Source organism: Chiloscyllium plagiosum, chromosome 6 (genome assembly GCF_004010195.1).
Source record: "Chiloscyllium plagiosum isolate BGI_BamShark_2017 chromosome 6, ASM401019v2, whole genome shotgun sequence".
Taxonomy (NCBI): domain Eukaryota; kingdom Metazoa; phylum Chordata; class Chondrichthyes; order Orectolobiformes; family Hemiscylliidae; genus Chiloscyllium; species Chiloscyllium plagiosum.
In genome coordinates this window covers 77,124,512-77,146,008 of record NC_057715.1, presented here as the reverse complement: position 1 = coordinate 77,146,008, position 21,497 = coordinate 77,124,512, and the positions used below count along the sequence as shown (strand labels likewise).

Here is a 21,497-nt window from a genome sequence, read left to right as displayed (position 1 = left end):
AATTTCTAACACAAATAGATATCGTTAATACACATGTAATGGCAAAACCCAAATAATTCCCTGAAAGATAATTTATGACAACGGATAATACAAATTATGCCTGTTTTCTTTAGAATTTTAGAAGGTTAAGTGGTGATCTGATCAAAGTCTTCAGGAAGCTAGACCTATTCATCCAAAAGCTCTGCTCATGGTCTGGGAATCCGAATTCACATCCAGCAGATGATGGAATTTGAACTCATTAAAAGAAAATCAGGAACTAAAAATCCACAGATGACCATGAAACCATTGCCATTTGGCTCATTAATGTCCATTAGGGAAGGAAATCTGCCATCCTCACCTGGTCTGGCCTACATGTGACTCCAGATCATTAGCAATATGGTTGACTCTCAAATGGCCTCTTGAATGACCTAGCAAACTACACAGTCATTTCAAGTGCAACAAAGTTTCAACAAAGAAACGAAAGCAGACAGTTACTGGAAACGACAATGGCAAAAACAGTCCTGTTGACTGTGTTTACTAACATCTGGGAGTTAGTGCTAAAATAGGGAGAGCTGTCTCACAGACAAATCAAGCAACAGCCTGACATAGTCACACTCACAAAATCATGCACAAACAATGTCCCAGACACCACCATCACCATCCTTGGATATGACCTCCAGAGTTGGTAGCACAGTGGTACAGAGTCTGGAAGGAGTTGCCCTGGGCGACTCCAGATCCCATTAAGTCTCATAGCTTCAGGTTAAACATGGGCAAGGAAACCTCCTGCTGATTACCTTTGCCTGATGAATTAGTACTCCTCCAGATTGAACAACACTTAGAGGAAGCACTGAGTATCAGTAATAGCAAGGAGTATGGACCCAGCAGCAAGTGTGGCGACTTCCAATATTGGGGGGGCCCAGCACAGGACTCAATGTGCTGTTGGAGGTACCGGCATCAATGGCAGCTCTGATGTCAGTGCTGGTTCAAAGGGTTAGACTGTTGTATTTGTTCATGAAGGTTGTGGACTCTGATACTTCAAGTGATTCCAAGATGGCATCAGCAAGGTGGGCCTGGCGGTGACTGATGGTGCCAGAGTTTGACGTTGGTGGGTTTGGTGCAGGCAGTCGTGGGGTGCAGGACTTGAGGTGGTGACATCAGTGGCAGCAAAGCAGCAGTGGTGGCAGTGCAGCTTTGGTGGGTCCAGCTCAAGGCTCATGGTGGCAGTAACAATAATCTGGACATTTTATTTTTCTTTTGTTTCTGTTTCTTTAACTTCTGCTCTTATTTTTAATTCTAACTATTGTATTCTGAGACAGCACTGGAGAGTGCTGATTCTATATACTTTTCACTGCACTCCTGTACTTTCATACTCCAGTACATGTGACAATAAAATCTAATTTAATCCGAGGTTGGCAAAAGCACAAAATTACTCTGGATGGAGCTCAGCAGCAGCACTATTGATCGAGCTGACTGGGTCCTAAAGGACATAGTTGCTAAACTGGGTCTGTGGAAGATGTGAGGGAAAAACATACTTGACATAATTTGGTAAGAGTGACCATCATAGAGTCCTTATGGAGATGAAGTTCTGCCTTCACATTGAGAATACCGTTCATCATACTGTTTGGCACTATCACCATGCTAAATGGTACAGACTTCAAACAGATCCAGCAACTCAAGACTGGGAATCTATGAGGTATGTGGGCCATCAACAGCAGCAAAATTTTACTCCAACACAATATGTAGCCTAACATTACTATCAAGCTAGGGGAATCAATCCTGGTTCAATTGACAATGCAGGAGGGCATGCCAGGAGCAGCACCAGGCTTATCTAAAAAATGAGGTGTCAACCTGGTGAAGCTACCAAGCAGGATTCCTTGCATGTCAAATAACATAAGCAGCAAGTGACAGATAGAGCTAAGATTCAATCCTGAATGGTAGTGGATTATGAAACAACTCGCATGAGGAGAAATATCCCCAGCCGCAATGATCAAGAGCCCACCACATCAGTGCAAAATTCAAAGTTGAAACATTTGCAGCAGTCTTCAGCCCAAAGTGCCAAGTGGATGATCCATGTTGGCCTCCTCCAGTGGTCCTCACCATGACAGGTGCAGGCTTCTGTCAATTTAATCCACTCCACATGACATCAAGAAATGGCTGAAGGCACTAGCTACTGCAAAAGGTATGGGCCCTGACAACATGCCGGTAATATACTGAAGACTTGTGCTCAAGAACTTACTGCTCCCTTACCCAAGCTGTTTCAGAACAGTTACAACACTGTGGAATGTGGAAAATATCCCAGGTATGTCCTGAACACAAAAAGCAGAATAAATCCAACCCAAAGAATAACCACCCCCTCAGTCTACTCTTGATCATCATTAAAGTGCTGGAAGGTGTTATCAACAGTGCTATCAAGCAGCACCTGCTCAGCAATTACTTATTCATTGAAGCCCAGTTTGTGTTTCACTAGCTCCTGATCTCATGACAGCCTTGCTTCAAACATGGACAAAACAGCAGAATTCTAGAGGTAAGGTGAAACTGACAGCCCTTGACATCAAGGCCACGCTTGACTATCAAAACTGAAATCAATGGGAATCAGGGACGTAGTCTCTGCTAGTTGGAGTCATATCTGGCACATAGGAAGTTGTTGTGGCTGTTGGAGATCAGTCATCTCAAATCCAGGACACTCTGCAGGAGTTCTTCCTACACAGTAGTTCCTAGGCTCAACCATCTTCAGCTGTTTCATGAATGACTTTCCCTCCATCATAAGGTCAGACTGGAGATGCTCACTGATGATTGCACAATTGAACATCCATGAGATGCTGTGGGCAAGACACCATCATTTCAGTCTCCCTACATACTGAAGCAGTCAACGTTCAAAGACAACAACATCTGGACAATATCCAGGCTTGGGTGACAAGTGGCAAACAACATTCACACCACATAAATGCCAGACAATGAACATCACCAAAAAGAGACCATTTAACCACCTCTCCTTGACATTCAATGGTGTTAGCATTACTGAATCTCCCACTACCAACATCCAGTTACCATTGACCAGAAACTTAACTTGAATCGCCCCATATAAATACAGTGGTTACAAGAGCAGTTCAGAAGCTAGGAATACTGTGGCGAGTTTCTCACATCCTGACTCCCCAAGGCCTGTCCAACATCTACAAGACGCAAGTCAAGATTATGATGGAGTACTCCTCACTTACCCAAATGGGTGCAGATCCAACAATACTCAAGAAGCTTGACAACATACAGAACAAAGCAGCCTGCTTGATTTAATGTCATCCATAAATATCCATTCCCTCCATTCCTGACATTCTGTAGCAGTGACACATACAATTTACAAGATGCACTGTAGCAATTCATCCAGGTTCCTTAGACAACACCTCCCAAACCAATGAGCAAGGGCAGCAGATACATGGGAACACAATTGTCACATGCAAGTTCCCATCCAAGCCACGCATCATCCTGACTTGGAAATAAACTGCTGTTCCTTTAGTGTCACTGAATCAAAATATTGGAATTCCTTTCCTAACAGTACTTTGGGTCTACCTAAGCATATGGACTGTTGCAGTTCAAGAAGCAGCTCACCACTTTCTCAAGGTCAATAAATGCTGCCAGCCAACAATACCTATGTCCTACATGTGAATTAAAAAATATATATTAATAGGAAAGGACAGGGTAAATAAAAATAAGTTATTTCCACTGTTTGGGGATTCTAGAACCGGAGAATAGCCTAAGAATAAGGCCAGAACATCATTCGGGAAAGATGTTAGGAAGCACATCCACATACAAATGGTGGTAGATGTTTGGAATTGCAGAGGGTGCTATATCAGTTGTTCATTTTAAATAAGACATATAATTTTGTGTTAGGCGAAGATGTTAAGAGGAATGGGCCAATGGCAGGTATATGGAGTTCCATCACATATCAGCCATGAATGGTGGAACATGCTCGAGCAGCTGAATGGCCTACTCCTGTTCCTATGTTTCTATCTGAATGAATGGCACAGTGAACTTAGCAGAAAATAAGCTCTGAATAAATTAAATCACAAAGCAATTCTGAATCAATGGTGTATACTGAATAACCTACTGGAAAATGCTTCACATTCTTGAAATAAAGATGATACTGCCAATATTAAAGGATTAATACTCAGAAGTCATAAGATTTTTACTAGAGAAATTAAAAAATGTTGCAACTCACCCAAGTTATAGAGTGCCTCAGTAAAAGAAGAATCATTCCTCAAAGCTTCCTTATAAAATTCAGCTGCTTTTTCATAGTCGCCTCGAACAAAGACACAGTTTCCTTTATTTGTCAATGCTGCTGGATTATATCGATCAGCACTCATAGCAAGGTCAGCATATCGGTCTGCAAGTCCAAAATCATTTTCCTGCACAAGTTCAATGAAAATGATTTCTGCTATGCGTGACCAATTTTTAAAAGTTTTCCTTCATTCAATTTCAGAAAATTCATGATTGTCTTCTTTCAAACTCAGGTGATACTCATAAAAAATATGATTTTACACTATAGTAATAATGGAAATGCAACACAGTTATAAAACTTGTTTGTTATAGATCATGCCAATTCATAAACATCCTTACTGACTTCCAATGAAAATGCCCAAATTTAAATGTAAGTCTGTCTGCTATTTAAATTCAGTACCTTGCAGTCCTACGGTGCGGGAAACGATTTAATGGGAAACTGCTTGGAGGAAATGCATTCCTGCTGCACGGGAACAACTCAGCACTGTGTGTGGAACCTGATTGGCTGCCTGCAAAGGTAGGCAGCCAATTTACATTATTAAGGCAAGGAGAAGAAATTTTACCTCCAGCAGAGATGACATTTCCACATGCTGGCTGTCAACTTAATGGAGCTAGCTACCTGTTTCAATAAAGCATCAGTGGCTGATCCACTGATTTTGTGGTCAACAAATTAATAGGATGAGAAAACAATATCGATTGGTGAATGATGAATTCCAAATGTGAAATAGCAAGAACCATGCGCAAATATACAAATTGTGGAAAAAAAAACACATTTGTGTATTGCCTTACTAATACGAAATGTAACAGTTATGATCTTAGTACCTACCAAAAAATAAAGGAAAGAGAGATTTGTTGCAGCTGCGCTCTTAACCCTGCTATCCTTCTTCTCAAACATTTTCAGGGTTTCTACAGCCTATAAATTAGAAATGGAAATATATTATTTTATTAATATTTCAAAACAATGCTCAAATTTACAATGAGAAACCTGGTCGGATAATTTTTTAAAAATTTCTGATTAAAATGTAAACCCAGAATTCTATGGGAAATAACAATTTTGGTGCAAAAGAAATTAATTGCATGCCATGACCATGACCATGACCTTCAATCTGATCTTCTGTTTTTGGAATCATTTAGCTCAGTCTGTCACTTGCCATTTATGCTGTTTGGCATACAAGTAGCTTCATCAGGTTGACCGCTTTGTCTTTTGTTTGCCTGGTGCTGCCTTGACTACCAAGGGTACGGGGAGAAAGCGGGAGAAAGAAGTTGAGAACCTTATCAGCCATGTTTGAAGAGCGGAGCAGACTTGATTGACTGAAAGGCCTAATTTCTGCTCTTATGCTTCTGGCATGCCCTCCCACACTCTTCACTGAAGTAGGGTTAATGCCCTAGTTTGACGATAATGATAGAGTTGCAGATATGCTGGGCCATTGTATTGGTGTACAGTTTTGCTGCTGCTAATGGTCCACATTTAGTCTTGAGTGGCTAGATCTGTTTGGACTCTATCCTATTTAGCACAGTGGTTGTCCCACACAACCCAACGGATGGTTGGGTTAACATGAAGAATAGACTTTGTCTCCACAAGGACTGTGTGACGGTCACAATTACCGATACTGTCACAGACAGATGCAGCAAGGATGAGATCAAGTTATGATTTTCCCTCCTTTTTCTTCCCCTCACCAATTGTATGCAGGCATCTAGTGTTCAATCAATGGATCTATCAGAGGGAAGTGGAAGCTCTGTATCTGATACCCAACTCCAAACACGCTGGCAACCTCCCACCCAAAAGCTCTATTCCATCCCACTTACCTTACTACAAGTGAAGATTTCAGTGCATTACCAGTAATTGCCACTGATTCAGGTGATGATGCTAATCTCTGTTTGACAAACAACTTTCAGGCTGAGAATTTCCATCCTTCAGGGGCCTTGATTCAGTGGGTAGCCTGATGCTATCCAGTTAGGTATCTGATTGATAAACTGACACTAAATTCTGCTCCACAGCTACAATTTAGTTAACTTCTATGCACAAACAGTATTACACTAAGGTAATCTTTTACATACCTTCGTCTTTTTTTGCCATAAATTTTTAACTGGATATACATTAGCATGGGTTATCTGTCATTAGCAGCTGACCAACAATGGAGATTAAAGAAGAACTTCTGAATTCAGCTCACAATCAATTAACTTAATTCCAAAATAACAAACGTAGTCCAGAACTGAATGCCTCTGCGGCAACTGAAAATCAATGAAAATGCCAGGAAATCATTCATAAATGTTTGAAAACAATTTACAAAAGGTGGAAACCATCATTAAAAGAACCACAGATCAATGAACTAAAAAGGAGATTTACATTTTCCAGCAGGAAACAAAGGGGAAAATTCTAAAGTTACAACCCTTCATAAGCAGTTGAGAACCAAAAGGACCTTTTCAAAAAGAAATTGTGTGGAAATAGCTACCTAAATTCTATTTTATATGCAAATCGACCTGTTGAGCACTTTTTGTATCTTTTTAACTGAAAAATGTAAATGCAACTAAACTCGAGAGGTTTTTTTCCTGGTTGTGCAGTATCAGGGATGAATGTGGATGTTGAATGAGAAAGGATAAATTATGATTCATTGTTTAAAACAGTTTATATTAATCCAGCAGAAATAAAAATGGCATTATCATGTGCTACCTGGTTAAAATCCCTTTGTCGCAGGTAAGTAATAGCTTTGTTTATTTCCAGGTCATTAGCTAGTTCAACATATTGGGACGCCTTCACCATCTCCACACACCTGTAACAATTAACAATTGGATTTTGAATCATTCCTGAAAAACCAGATCCTCTTCACATTTCAAGTTACACAGTGACTTTTGTGGGGAGGAGAACCAGAATAGCTTACATTAATCTAAGAAAAGGATATCAGTGATAGACCATGGAAATATGCTTTTTTTTACTTCTACATCAGAATTATGATTCTTGGTTTAGTTGTGCAATAAGTTTCCTACAAAATAACAATGTGTTGAATTCCACAGCGCCACAAAATTAGCTTTTTATTTCCCAGTTTCTGTATATGAATGCCAAACAAATACCAGTTTATGGTCAGTTTATGTTATGAATAGCCACCACAAAGCTAATTTGCCCGAGGAACTTCCATAGACTTCTACAGCAAAATGGAGGGAGTTTGGTAAAACCTGTGATCATAAGTATCAATACTTTATCACAATAATGCCGTCCATAACCACTATGATGTTCTCGCATTACAAACATATTTTTGCATTTTAGTGTTCAATTGAAACTGGAAAATAAGTATAAATACATTCTATCATTATTTTGAGATTCCAAAATTCAACCACAAAGATTTTGCAACTATGCTGGTAGTGGTGTGACACCTGCTATGTGGAAAAATATCAAAGAGCCCTCCTTGTCAGTAGGCTCAGAACTTCCAAAAACTGGATAAACTAGCAGTAATTAAAGGATTGCTGCTTGCAAATAATGAGAATTCAGGGTTAGAATTGATTATTGAAGGCAAACATTCCTTGCAAAAGGGTAGGATGATGGGCATGAAAAAGACTTCAGCACTTAGCAATGCTTTCTGGAAAACTCCAAAAGGAGCAATAACAAAGGAGATTGACATTCTTTGAAACCACTTCTAACCAAGGTACTGCTTAGTTGAAAACCAGAAGTTGGCTACTACAATATCCTAAATCCACTGCATCTGTGAGCAAATTAGGAAAATATTCACTGATATCAGCAGTACACTATAGGTATACCTAATATTATACATTTATTTTTCACCCACTGGAAGTAGGACAGGTATGTCAAGGTTTTCGTCCTGCACCAGCAAAGATAGCACACAAAGACAACATGCATCCCCCCATATAAATATCTAAAATAATAACTTGCACATAACGCATGCAAGTTCTGTTCACAAAGAATACTGGCAAAATAAACGCTGAGCAGGATGATGTTCTCTTTGAAAATAATAAAAAGGCAGGACCATTTCTGAGTCTTATTTCTGCACTTGCTGTCAGCATGCCCAGAGACAGTAAATTAAGAAGGCTCCTCTAGGCATGCCATTCAATTTAGGGTGGCAGGCAGGCTCCTAAGACTGCAGGTTCCTTAACAGACACTGAAACAAATGAAAACAGAAATTACTGGAGAAATTGAGCAGGTCTGGCAGCATCTGTGAAGAGAAAACAGAGTTAACATTTGAATCCAGTGACTCTTCTTCTGAAACTAATTGGAGTCAACCATGCTTAAAATTTAAATGAACTTTGGGAGTTAACTGTCAGTTAACTGGTGAATTCTCCACAGCAACACATCTACCAATCTGTCAACCAATCACCACTCTCCTTTCATACAATAGAAATCAGAGGTGAGGAACCTATTTCCGACGAGGGCTGGTGACACATGGATGAAATCATTTCACAGCCGTACATAAAGGGTAAACTAAGGCCCTTTTTTTGGAAGATTAAAACCAAAGCAAAGCATTCAACTCACCTGTTGTTTTAATGCAATGGCTGAGGTTGGTTTGCCTTAATGAGCCTTCCATTGTCTGCTAGCAATAAAGATATTGCTAATCACAACTATTGTCCCAAATTTACATCTGTTAAATGAAAGCACAGGTGGTTCTTTGCCAGAAAATGTTTTAAAAAGAATTGTTCACAGTAGGATATAGCTCCGAACAGTGATATAATTCTCAGCACAGGTCTTCTCAAGTTTGGAAAGTCAACAGCACCTACATGGAGTTTGTAAGAGTTCAGCCGAGGCAGGTTCTTGTATTTGGCCTTCAATTCAATGTTGCTTTACAGTTGATTTCAAGTTGGAGACTTTCTGACGCATCGACAGCTTCAATATTGAACAGTCTGAAAAAATGTAATTCTAGTACTTTCATTCATTGGCCTTGAAATCATACACAAAATTTCTGAAGCAAGTTTGCACAATCCCTATTGTGACTCTTCTATTGTGCAGATTTTGCAGATGTCCCTGAAGGATAAGAAAATGCACAATTTGACCTTTCCAACTGCATTTGCCATAACTTTAATTTGGCTTTTAATGATTTCACATTTGGAAGAGAAGTAAGATGCTGCTTTTGTAATTTGACATTGAGTTTTACTAACAAGTCACACACACATTTGTGCTTACTCAACTCAGCCACAGGTATTTCCTTCCTCTCTGAAGCAACTCTTCAGAGGCCAGCATCCGATCACTAATCGCCCTTTATTGATAAATGCATAGCATTTGATAATAGCACTGCTGCGCAGTGAGTCAATCCTGACATTCACCTTTTTATGTCAGCAGTTCTCCCTGATTGGAGCAGATTAAAAGCCCAAAACAGGAAATTCATATTGAGAGGTCCCGTTGGCTAACCTCAGTGTAATCACTTCACTCTCTGTGAATGTTCTCACTACATTCCTTACTTCATTAAGCCAGATCAGCATACATCCCCAGCTGATTCAAGTACTCTGATTCAAGGTCTTTAACTAACCATTTAAATTAACTAATGTTGAAGCTCTGTTTTTCAAAAAAGTTAATGCTGAAAACCTTCACCACTATGTGGCTCAGCTGCAGGGACAGTATATGCAAATTCTCTTGCTAAACGAAGCAATGGCATAGAATTCAATAACTTGGATCAAGGATGAGCTGATCAATTTTTCTTAATGAGAAAAGCTAACCCCTCAGAGAACCAAAAATGGCTAGAGCACCATCAGTAGGAAGAACACTATTTTAAAATGGTAACTGAAGTTAATATAAGCCTCTCAAAAATATCTACCCCTTTAGTGCATTGCCACTAAAAAAAAACAAATCCTCTCCAAGTTCAAAATCTACTATGAATCCATGCACAAAGATCATCAGTTAGCCTGTACTTGTTATGTCCAATTAACCTCAAAATTAGCCAGAGAATCTTTCAGAGATATTTCAATGTCTAGAGTCAGATCATTAATCTAAACTGGTACAATTCTATGAGACAAATTCACACTCTGAAAGAATGTAATTTTTTCTGGAGCCAGTACAGGTGCAGTTGCAATGATAACTCCTTCACAAACTTTAGCCTATGACTGTGGTTTATGTTATTGGCAGTGAGTTCACTCATCACAAAACTGGCATAAGTAATACTGCCCATCTTCTTTCTCAGGCTTCTGAAATTTGCTGGCTGCGCATCCAAGATTTTTCCAAAGTGCCCTGATTTTATACAAGTGCATCTGTTCACGGAATTTGGTGCATTTGAAGTATTTTGTGCTGTAATGTCGTTTTACATTGGAATTGTCATGACAGAAACTGTTTCTCTAATGTTCAATCCCATGGGCTTGCATTTCACTGTGACAAAACCAAGGCAATTGTCCATTTCTCCATGCTTTTCAGGCTTTCAGGTTGTTCTTCTCCAATGTGCTTCTTTGGTGGTGGTTCCCGCATTCTCAACTGTGTCATGATGCGAGTGTTGTTGATGTTCAATGTGCCATTTGTCACAGGATCTTGCTGTGAGCTGGCAGGCTGGATTCAATTTAGCAATAGGCCTGATACAGCTCCAGGACAGTGGTTCCCCAACCTGGTAAAAATGTTCTTTTTCCTTTACTTTGGCATTTCTTGTGAAATTTCCTTACATGTGCAAGACAAAAAGCTTCAATAAATAGTGTCATCTCACTCCACTACAGATTAGATTAGATTAGATTAGATTACTTACAGTGTGGAAACAGGCCCTTCGGCCCAACAAGTCCACACTGCCCCGCCAAAGTGCAACCCACCCATACCCCTACATCTACCCCTTACCTAACACTACGGGCAATTTAGCATGGCCAATTCACCTGACCTGCACATCTTTGGACTGTGGGAGGAAACCGGAGCACCCGGAGGAAACCCATGCAGACACGGGGAGAATGTGCAAACTCCACACAGTCAGTCGCCTGAGGCGGGAATTGAACCCGGGTCTCTGGCGCTGTGAGGCAGCAGTGCTAACCACAGTGCCACCGAGCCGCCCACAAATTCTCTTTGTACCATATAATTCCTTTCATCAGACCGGAATCAATTTACATATATTATTTATTTTAGAATTAGGCATTTGAACTAGTGGTATGTTTCTTTGGTCTATGTATATGAAGGAGTTTAAATTATTCATCTGACATTCTTTTGGAGCCATAATTTTAAACCAGTATCTGCCAGAGAACAGGTGACTAGTGCAATTCTTGGCTGACAGTGACTTGTTTGTATTTTGAGTATTCAACAACTGGAGAGAGGAAACACTGGAAGGCATGAGCTTGCTTTTGGTTTAGAAGAACCAAGATTTTTTTTGGTTCAAGGGCAAACCCATAAATTGGAAAGCTTTTATTGGTAGTTTGCAGAAAACCTGCCAGGATTAGATACAAGAACATTTTCTCCTGAAGGAAGGAATTAGTTCAAAATAGTTAGGATATAGGTTAATTCAGTGCAAGAGTTTTAGTTTGAAAGTCAGTTGTAGAAAAATGTGAGAGTCTATCATAAAGAATGTGATAAATGGATACTTGAATAAAAATGATTTGACTGGGCATAATCAGCATGGGCTTGCAAATGGAAAATTGTGTTTAACAAACTTGTTGGGACTGTTATGAACTAGAGCATATCCCCTCAAAATATATTAAGAGGATAGCCTAGAATCTAATATTTTCTTGTTTTAAAGGTAAATGCAAGGTATTGTGTTTAAGATGCAATTTGATTGGTCAAACTACCAGATTTCCAGCAAAATATACTTTATTCATATATTATAGTTTAAAAAAACAAATAAAAATTGGCTTAGCTGTAATCCTATTGAAATGCTTAATAAAATAATTAATAGTTACTGTATCTATTAACTGTTCCAATATAGTAACATCCCATAAGCATATCCTTGACAAAGGCAAATTCAGAAAAATAGATCGTCTTGCATGCAATTCCAGCAGCAGGAAAACACCAAGAGAAAATTGTGAGAGAACGTAGCAGGGAGAAAAGTACATGTAGTTTCCAAACCCTGCTGAGACCCCAGCAACAACTGCTCAAAAGCTAAAACTAAAAATCCTTGTTCTGTGGGAACGTGACCACAATTCGGAGTGCTTCTATTGTTGCAATTTTTAAAATAAAAACTCAAAGTCCTCACAAGTTGTTTACTTCATGAGTTTTCAATAGATAGCTCAGTACCTCTCTCTTAAAACCTCTCTTCAAATAAAAAGGACAAAATATATCTCTTAAAATCATAGCATTGACACAGGAGTCTTTTGAGGGTATTATTAACCACATTGACAAAAAGCAGTTGATGTATGTAGTATATTTAGATTTTCAGAAGGCTTTTGATAAAGTCTCCAGAGAAAGGTGGCAAGCAAAGTTAAAGCAAATGGTATAGGAGATGCTGTACTGGTATGGATTAAGCATTACGTAAAGATGTGATAGTAGCAAAGCAATGGAAAACATTCGAAGAGTGCGTAGACGAACAGCAAACAACTGTTCATTTCTGTCTCGCACAGAAGTAAAATGGGAAAAGTCGCCTGGCCTTGGCTAACAAGGGAAATTAGGGACAGTATTAGATCCAAGGAAGGGGTATACAAATTGGCCAAGAAGAGAAGCAGACTTGAGGACTGGATTCAGTTTAGATTTCAGCAAAGAGGAAAAAGGGATTGATGAAGAGGGGAAAATCAGAATACCTGTGAACATATAAACTGACTATAAAAGCTTCTATAGGTGTGTAAAGAAAAAAGATAAGTGAAGACAAATGTAGGTGCTTTACAATAAGAAACAGGGAAGTTATAAACAGGGACAAATAGATTACAGACTAATTCAGTACATATTCTGTCTTCAGAAAGGACACAAAAACCTTCCCAAAATGTTGGGGAACATATGGTCTCGTGCGAGAAAGGAATTGAAGAGTATTTGAAAGAAATAGTGTTAGGGAACTTGATGGGATTAAAGGCTTGTCACAAAGCTAGTCCCTTTTTTCTAATAGCTGTTCCTTGGCTCAAGGAGACTCTGTGCTTGATTTTTTTCAGAGGGGCAATAAACTGGGCCGGACTCTGATCATTCTGGTTTGGTACAGATATGAAAAGGATTTTGAGAGGCCTTTTGTTTTTATGTAAACAGATGAGACTTCAGGCCAAAGTGGTCAGGCTTTAAAAGTGACCTGTATAAAGAGAGGAGAGTGGTCAGCTGTTTTTAGTTCAGTCCTGAACTGGGAAGTTCAACGGGGAGCTGTGTGCAAACTCTCTCTCTTTTCTGCCTTCAACTTCAACCTGTAAGCATGTGTTCCATTTATACTGGTTTTTAAAGGAGTTTGCTTAATGGGACTGTTGTGTATATTCGTAACAGCATAATTAAGTCTAATCGGAGAGGCTGAATTCTGTAGGGGTTCTTTATTCTGTTCTGTGTTTCATTGTGTAATTTTGTGAATAAATTTTTTGTCTGTTTTAAAATCTTGTAGTCAACCTAGCTATCTTACTCCAGGTAATTTTCACTGTACACTTACCGAGACAAATTGCAAAGTTAGAACTAGGGCTGCTTTCTTAAGAATGTTTTGAGTGGTCTGGCCTAGTCCATAACAGGCTGACAAATTCACAGGGTCCAATAATCTACATCCCAGTGTACTTAAGGAAATAGTGGTGGTCACCTTTCAAGATTTTATAGATCCTGGAACAGTTCCTATGGATTAGAGGGCAACACCACTATTTAAAAATGGAAGTAGGGAGAAAATAGGGAATAATATACCAGTTAATATTTCAGCGATGATGAGGCAAATGCTAGATTCTATCATAAAAGATTTAGTAACAAAGCACCTTGAAAACAGTGACAGGATTGGAGTCAGCATAGATTTATGAAAAGGAAATCATGCTTGACAAATCTACTGGAATTTTTTTGAGGATGTAATGAGTAGAGTTGATAAAGGGTTAAACCAATGAATTTTTTTTATTTAGATTTTTAGAATGCATTCAATAGGGTCCCACATAAAATTAAAGCACATGGAATTGGGAGTAGTGTACTGACATGGATAGAGAACTAGCTAGATGACAGAAAACAACAAGTGGGAATTTATTGGTTATTTTCTGAATGGTAGCCAGCGACCAATTGGATATTGCAAGTATGTGTGCTTGGAGTCCAGCTATTCACAACATATATTAATGATTTAGATGAGGGAACAAAGTGTAATATCTTCAAAACTGGCTGGGAAGGTGAACTGTGAAGAGGATGCAGAAATGTTTCAATGTGATTTGGACAAGGTGAGTGAGTAGGCAAATGCATGGCTGGTAAAGTATAATGTGGATAAGTGAAGGGGATTGTGTGGGTAAAAGGCACTGAAGTGTTCAATTACCTATGATTATGTTAAATGGCAAAGCAGGGTCAACTTAAATGGCTTACTCTTGTTCCTATATTTCTATTTTTCCACAATTTCACTGCTTTGTTAAGAAATATGAAGGCGTTATTTAAAAGCAAGAAAATTTAAGCTCCTTTGTGTGAATAATCAAGAAAGTGATATCAAACTCTCAAGACCAGGAATTGAAAGTAACAATGAAGTTAAACCTATAAAATGTGCTGGACGTGACTCTCTCTGATATTTGAGTATGTAAAGTTGGGGTAGATGGGACTTTATTCTGCCCCGTGTTTTGTAGTTTTTCAATCTGCAGTATTATGATTCAGAAAAAAACATTAAATAAAAACAAACAAATTATGATATCTCAAGCCACATTTCGTTCTGGAATCTCATGTGTGCAATAGTAACATCAGTTGGGATCGTAACACCAGTTTCTTAGGGACCTTCCCCTTCACCCCACCAAAGGTCACCTGATTTCTAACTTGCAGACAGATCCTACTTAATCTGCACATTCTCTTTTTGTTTATTTCAGATTTCACCACTTTGCTTTTCTCTATTTTCCAGGGTTTTGCTCAGTTATCCCTCTTGGTCTCAATCCCTTTATCCTTTCAAAATCTCTGAGTTGCTTGCTTTGCCAGGCTTTTTAGTTTGCACTTAAAATCTCTCCTTGTATGGCCTGGATCTGTTTCTGACATCCTTCTGCAAAGTGCGTTAGGATGCTCATTAATTACATGAAAGGAATTTGTTTTAACTGAATTCATTCTGGGCAATTGTGCTGGCATAATATATGGTCTAAAGACAAAAATCACCAAAAATTGAATTCCAAACCTGACTCAGATTTCAGGAGAGAACATTAGAACAGATACATTCACAGATTTCTTGATGGCAGGTTCAAGAATGCTGAATGGATGCTGAACAGCAGATTATCCACATGCTTTTTTCGTTGGAAACACAAAACTTTTACAACCATAAAAATAATACATGTATTTGACAGTAAATACAAACATAATGGGGTGGAATCTTATGCTTCTCTTGGGCAGGTTGGTAAGTAGACAGGGGTGTATTCCCAAGTGCACTTGGTTATTGTTCCAATCCTTGCTGAGTAGAAAATGCCTGTCAAATATCCAGCCCAGGGCTTTTCAATGTAATCTTTCCTTTATGTTACATAAACAAAATTCTGGAGAAATGCAGGTCTGGCAGTACCCTTGGAAAGGGAAACAAGAGTTAATGATTTGAGTTCAGCATGATTCTTCTGAATAAGTCATATCAGATTCAAAACATTAACTCTTTCTCTCTCCACAGATGCTGCCAGACCTGCTGACTTCCTCTCCCACTTTGTTTTTATTTCAGATTTTCAGTATCTGTAGTATTTTGCATGTATGTTTCCTTTAAAATTATTTGATTATCACAGTATGTCCAAAGTTGTTGCGCAAATACATATTAACTCTTACCAGTCATATCCAGATGCAAAAGATGCTTCAATTGCTGGTGCTATCAACTTAGCTGCTGTCATTATAAATCTCTCTGCCATTGCTTTCCTGCACAATTAAATATATATAAAACATAAGTGATTACATTGTCTTTGCAATAAAATTTTTAACCCAGCTATAGCATGCACAATATTCCACAGGATTGTGTCCTTGGCCCTATCATCTTCAGGTACTTCAATTACCTTTCCTCATCATAGGTGAAAGGTAGGGATATTCGCTGATGATTGCTTAATGTTCAGGACAGTTATGACTCCCTAGATACTGAAGCAGTCCATGCCAAAATGTAATAATCCCTGGACAACACTCAATGTTGGGTTCATAAGTGAAAACTAACATTTGATCCGTATAAGTGCCAAGCAATATGACCATCTTCAACAAGAGAGGACTAAATCATCATTTCTTAACAGTTAATGGCATTGCCATCATCAAATCCTCGACTATCAACACCATGTAAGTTACCACTGACCAGAAGTTGAACTGCACGAGACACATAAAGATGATGGCTACAAAAGGAGATCCAACACTAGGAATTCTGTGAGAAGTAACTCACCTCCTGACTCCTCAAAGGTTGTCCACCATTAAAAAGGCACAGGTTAGGAGGCAATGGAATACTCTCCACTTGAGTAAAGGAGTGCAGCTCCAACAACACTCAAGCATCTTGACACCACTCAGGCCAAAATAGCATTCTTGACTGGCAACCCATCAATCACTTCAATATTCACTCCCTCCACCACTTACGCACAGAGACAGCAGTGTGTACAATTTCAAGGTACATACAGACGATTCACCAAGGCTCCTCCAACAACATCTCCCAAACATGCAAAGTAACACTGAAAAGGATAAGGACAGCAGATTCACAGTGGCACCACTACCTGCAACTCCTGCTTCAAGAGACTTACCATCCTGAAATGGAACTATATGTCACTAGGTCAAAAACATACAACCCCCATATTAACAGCACTGTGGGTGTACCTATTGTCCATGGACTGCAGCAGTTTAAGAAGCCATCTTATCACCACTTTCAAGGAAAATTTGGGATGGATACTAAATCCTGTCCTAGCAACAATGTCCACTTCCATTGAACAAATAAAAACAATTACCAAATGGTAGCTTATTGAGGTTTTTCTAAATTTTACAAATAATTCCTCTAGAAACAGGTGAATGAAAAGAAATTTCATGGTACAAATTTGATTCTGAAGAAGCCTGTTTTTCTATTAATATATTTACTAGGTTTCATTCTGATTAAAATAAATACATTATTCCTCCACAGGAAATGGCATTATTAAATAAGTACAAAGGAACCTCGATTATCCGAAGGACACAGGCGGGGAGTATTTCATGCGATTAATCGAATTCCGGAAATCGAATGCTGGATAACATAGTTTAGCCAAGCATCAGTACTGTGAGATCTTGCCGGATAATCAGACATTCAGATAATCGAATGCCGGATAATCAAGGTTCCTCTGTATTAGGAAAGTCCACAGCGTTAACTTTCACTGTGATCTTTTTTTAATGAAGTATTGAGCAGCTGATAAATATAGTTTGGAATAAATATATTTGAAACAAGTGACTCAAAATAAACATTGAAATGTAATTTTTTTTCAGTTTGTCTCAAGTTCAACTATTTCTAGAGATAACTTGTTGGTCCAGAAGAGCAAATTAAATAAGTGGCATGTTATTTTTCAAAACAGCAAATTTATCATACCGCTCTCGCTCCATTTGTCTGAGTGGATCATTCTTGATGGCTTCAATCACAAGATTCATATGTGGATCATCCTAAAAATGCAAAAGTTTATAATGAGATAACATCATTTTGAAACAGAAATTATGATATTATATAAATTACTGGATGTAGGAAATGAAACAGACTAAACAAACCAAATGTCTCCGGGAAACACTTGCGTAAGAATGACAATCATGCCAGAAGGATTTGTTTCATAATGGAGAAAATCATGGGACAACATATAATAGAATATCTAGACTTCTGTAGATCTCTATGACTCTATTGGAAAAGGGATCAATTCTATGTGTTGACGCTCGCCTGGGTGAAATGAAACCAAAGATTGACAAGATGAACTGTAAGTCGAAAAGGGTGGTGCTGGAAAAGCACAGCAGGTCAGGCAGCATCCGAGGAGCAGAACAGTCGATGTTTCGGGCATAAACCCTAAATTCTTGATGAAGGGTTTATGCCCAAAACATCGACTCTCCTGTTCCTCGGATGCTGCCTGACCTGCTGTGCTTTTCCAGCATCATCATTTTTGACTCTGACTCTCCAGCATCTGCAATCCTCACTTTTTCCAAGATAAAGTATAACTAGATATTTTAGAAGCAAAATAACAAAAACAGGGCTCCTTAGATGACAAGAGAGATGGAGATTATATTTAAGGAAAACAGAAGGGTGTATGATGCATGTCAGGTGAAATCTTCAAATCAGAACAAGGTTATATAATAAGTTGAATGGGGAGATGAAGGAATTAAGATTTATCGGGATAATATGAGAATAGAATGGTGGTGAATATAAAGAGGAATATCTTCTACTGGCGTGTAAATAGTAAAAGAATAGTTAGAGTTGTGGCTGATGCTATTAGAAACAAAGAAAGTAAACAAGTGGGAAGTACAGGACAAAGCTACATTACATATTGAATTCTTTGTACTGGTGTTTACTAAGGAGAAAATTAACAACATATTGGAACAATGAGAGATAACAGAAGCAACAAGTAGGGCAAGAGTTAGAAGAGACAGAAAGAGATACCTGGTGTTACATGTGCAACACTCTTGAAGGTGACAGATATATTGAGAACACAGTTAGTATTGCTTATGGGAACTCAACAGTAATAAATGAATTGAGTACAGCAGTAGAGAAGTTATGCAGATCTTTATAAAGCACTGGTTAGGCCCTAACTAGAGTACTGCATCCAGTTCCAAACACTGCACTTTAGGAAAGATACAAGGATCTTTGACAAAGGAACACAAGGACAGGAGTAGGCCATTCACTCGGTACACTCCTTGCGTTATCCTCATTACTTGTTTTGCCACCTAATTTTGTGGCATCCACAAATTCAGTGATAGTACATTCACTTCCATTATCCAAGTCATTTACATATATTGTAAATAATTGGGGCCCCAACAGTGAACTCTGTGTCACTTCACTGAAAATGCTGTCTTTATCCCAACTCTCTGTCTTGTATGAGTTAGCCAATCTTCTATCCAAGCTAATATGCTACCCAAAACACCATGGGCTCTTATCCTATTAATTAGCCTTACGCGAGGCGAGGTACCTTATTGCCCAAAATCGGTTCATAAGATAGTCTGGCCATCATGGGGAAAAGACTGATGAACTTCTGTTGAATTGCCTCTATGGCAATATCATCTTTCTCACCTTAAGGAGACCAAAAGTGCACACAGTACTCAAGATGTGATCTAACCAAGCTCCTAAACAATTGAAGTAAAACTTCACTACGATACTTAAATCCTCTTGTGATAAAAGGAACATTCTTTTAGCCTTCCTAATAGTTTATTGCACCTGTATATGGGCCTTCAATGATTTATTCACAAGAACATGCAAATCCCTTTGCACATCTACACTTTCCAATCTCTCACTATTTAAGAAACATTTGCACATCTGTTCCTACCAAAGTAGACAACTTTGCATTAACCCACATTATTTTCCAGCTGACATGTTTTTCTCAAAAGCCTGTCCAAATCCTTGCGAAAACAATTTCCATCTTCCTCACAACACACATTCATGTTAGCTTTGCATCATCTGAAAATTTGAAAATAATACATCCAACATATCATTGAGATATACTATGAACAGCTGGAATCCAAGTACTTATCCTTGCGGTACTTCACTAGTCAGAGTCTGTCAAGAAATGGCCCACTTATTCCAACACTCCACTTTCTTTCTGTTAAAGAATCTTTGATCCATGCCACTGCATTACCTCCTTTACCACGAGCTTTAAAAGTTACAGAAGAAATCTTGCACCTCTCCTGGATCTGACCTGTGGAATCAAACTCTACAAGCAATAAAGATGATGGCCTGAAGCAATGTTTAATAAAGATAACCCTGTTTGACTGAATTAATCTAAAAAGGAACTGAATCAATGATGGGAAGTTCCCGAATTCACAACAATTTTATTTTATCATAATTTCTTCCTTCTTGTCAAATAAAACAGCAATAGCAGCAGTTGGAAGGTATGGTACAAGAACTTACTGGGAATGAGAATATCCCAATGAAGTAGGAAAAGAAGAAGCCTGTATGTGAACTGGGAAGAAATTAACGATTTTCTATATAAACAAATGAAAGTGAGAAGAATGTTCTAGAATAGTTGTATGCAAAAAGAAAAAGAGCATCATGTACGAGGGAGAGAGAGAGAGAGAGAGAGAATATCATTTTGCACCTTGGGTGGGGGAGACAAGAATTGAGCTCGAGCAAGTGAGTGAGAGTGCGAGAGAGAGAGAGAGAGAGAGAGAGAGAGAGCAAGCGAGAGAGCGCGACAGATGACCCCTATAGATACACTATACATTTTCTCTCTCTCACACACACACACACTTACAGGCTTATACTCCATCACACACACTTTACCAAGCTTGCACAGACGCAAACACACAGTAGGCAAAAGTGAGGGCTGCAGATGCTGGAAATCAGAGTCTAGACTAGAGTGGTGCTGGAAAAGCACAGCAGGTCAGGCAGCATCCGAGGAGCAGGAAAATCGACATTTCAGGCAAAAGTCCTTCATCAGGAACACATACTTTCTCATGTGTACTCATACTCTATTTCTCCCTCACATGCTCGCGCACACATATAAATCTACGGGGTGAATTTGTATTTGCTGAAACATTCTATTTGTTCAAAAAATACACAATCTGCAGGCAGTCAATCCATGTAATATTTTGTAAATTCCACTTTAGAAATAGAACCAGTCTGACCCAGAATTTGGAAACAGACAGATTCTAACCTCACATCTTTGCACTGTCTTAGCTGAGATGTCACTTTTTTTCTATAAAACCATAATTTAATTTGAGAATGTGACTTAAAAAAAGTTCTGGGATTTACATATTAATGAAATGAAAGCTGCAACCCATTCTAAAAGATGAAAGACTAAAAACAATCTAGGTTTGTTCAATATATCATTTCAGTTACACGACACTTTAATCTTTTGCTATAAATGCTGTGTCTTATGGTTCTGCTCCACAACCACCTGATGAAGGAACAGTGCTCCGAAAGCTAATGCTTCCAAAATAAACCTGTTGAACTATAACCTGGTGTTGTGTGGTTTTAACTTTGTCCACCCAGTCCAAAACCGGCTCCTGCACATCACAATTCAGAGAGAGAGAGAGAGACAGACAGAGAGAGAGAAAGAGAAAGAGGGAGAAAAAGTAAGAAAGAGAGGGGGAGAGAGAAAGAAAGAAAGAGAGAAAGAGAGAGAGAGAGAAAGTAAGAGAGAGAGAAAGAGAGAAAGAAAAAGAGAAAGTAAGA

At 38.7% G+C, this 21,497-nt stretch overlaps 1 protein-coding gene across 4 annotated transcripts in view; it reads right to left on the bottom strand.

Annotated features, from left to right (window-relative positions):
* Window positions 1-21,497, bottom strand: part of ift88 (intraflagellar transport 88 homolog) — a 302,741-nt gene that overhangs the window by 49,864 nt on the left and 231,380 nt on the right. For all 4 annotated transcript variants that reach the window (XM_043691899.1, XM_043691900.1, XM_043691897.1 and 1 more), the window contains 5 exons: window positions 17,724-17,794; window positions 15,980-16,066; window positions 6,920-7,019; window positions 5,075-5,161; window positions 4,190-4,376 (listed from right to left, as the gene is read on the bottom strand). In XM_043691899.1, the coding sequence (XP_043547834.1) occupies window positions 4,190-4,376; window positions 5,075-5,161; window positions 6,920-7,019; window positions 15,980-16,066; window positions 17,724-17,794 (532 nt within the window). The remainder of the gene's footprint in view (window positions 1-4,189; window positions 4,377-5,074; window positions 5,162-6,919; window positions 7,020-15,979; window positions 16,067-17,723; window positions 17,795-21,497) is intronic.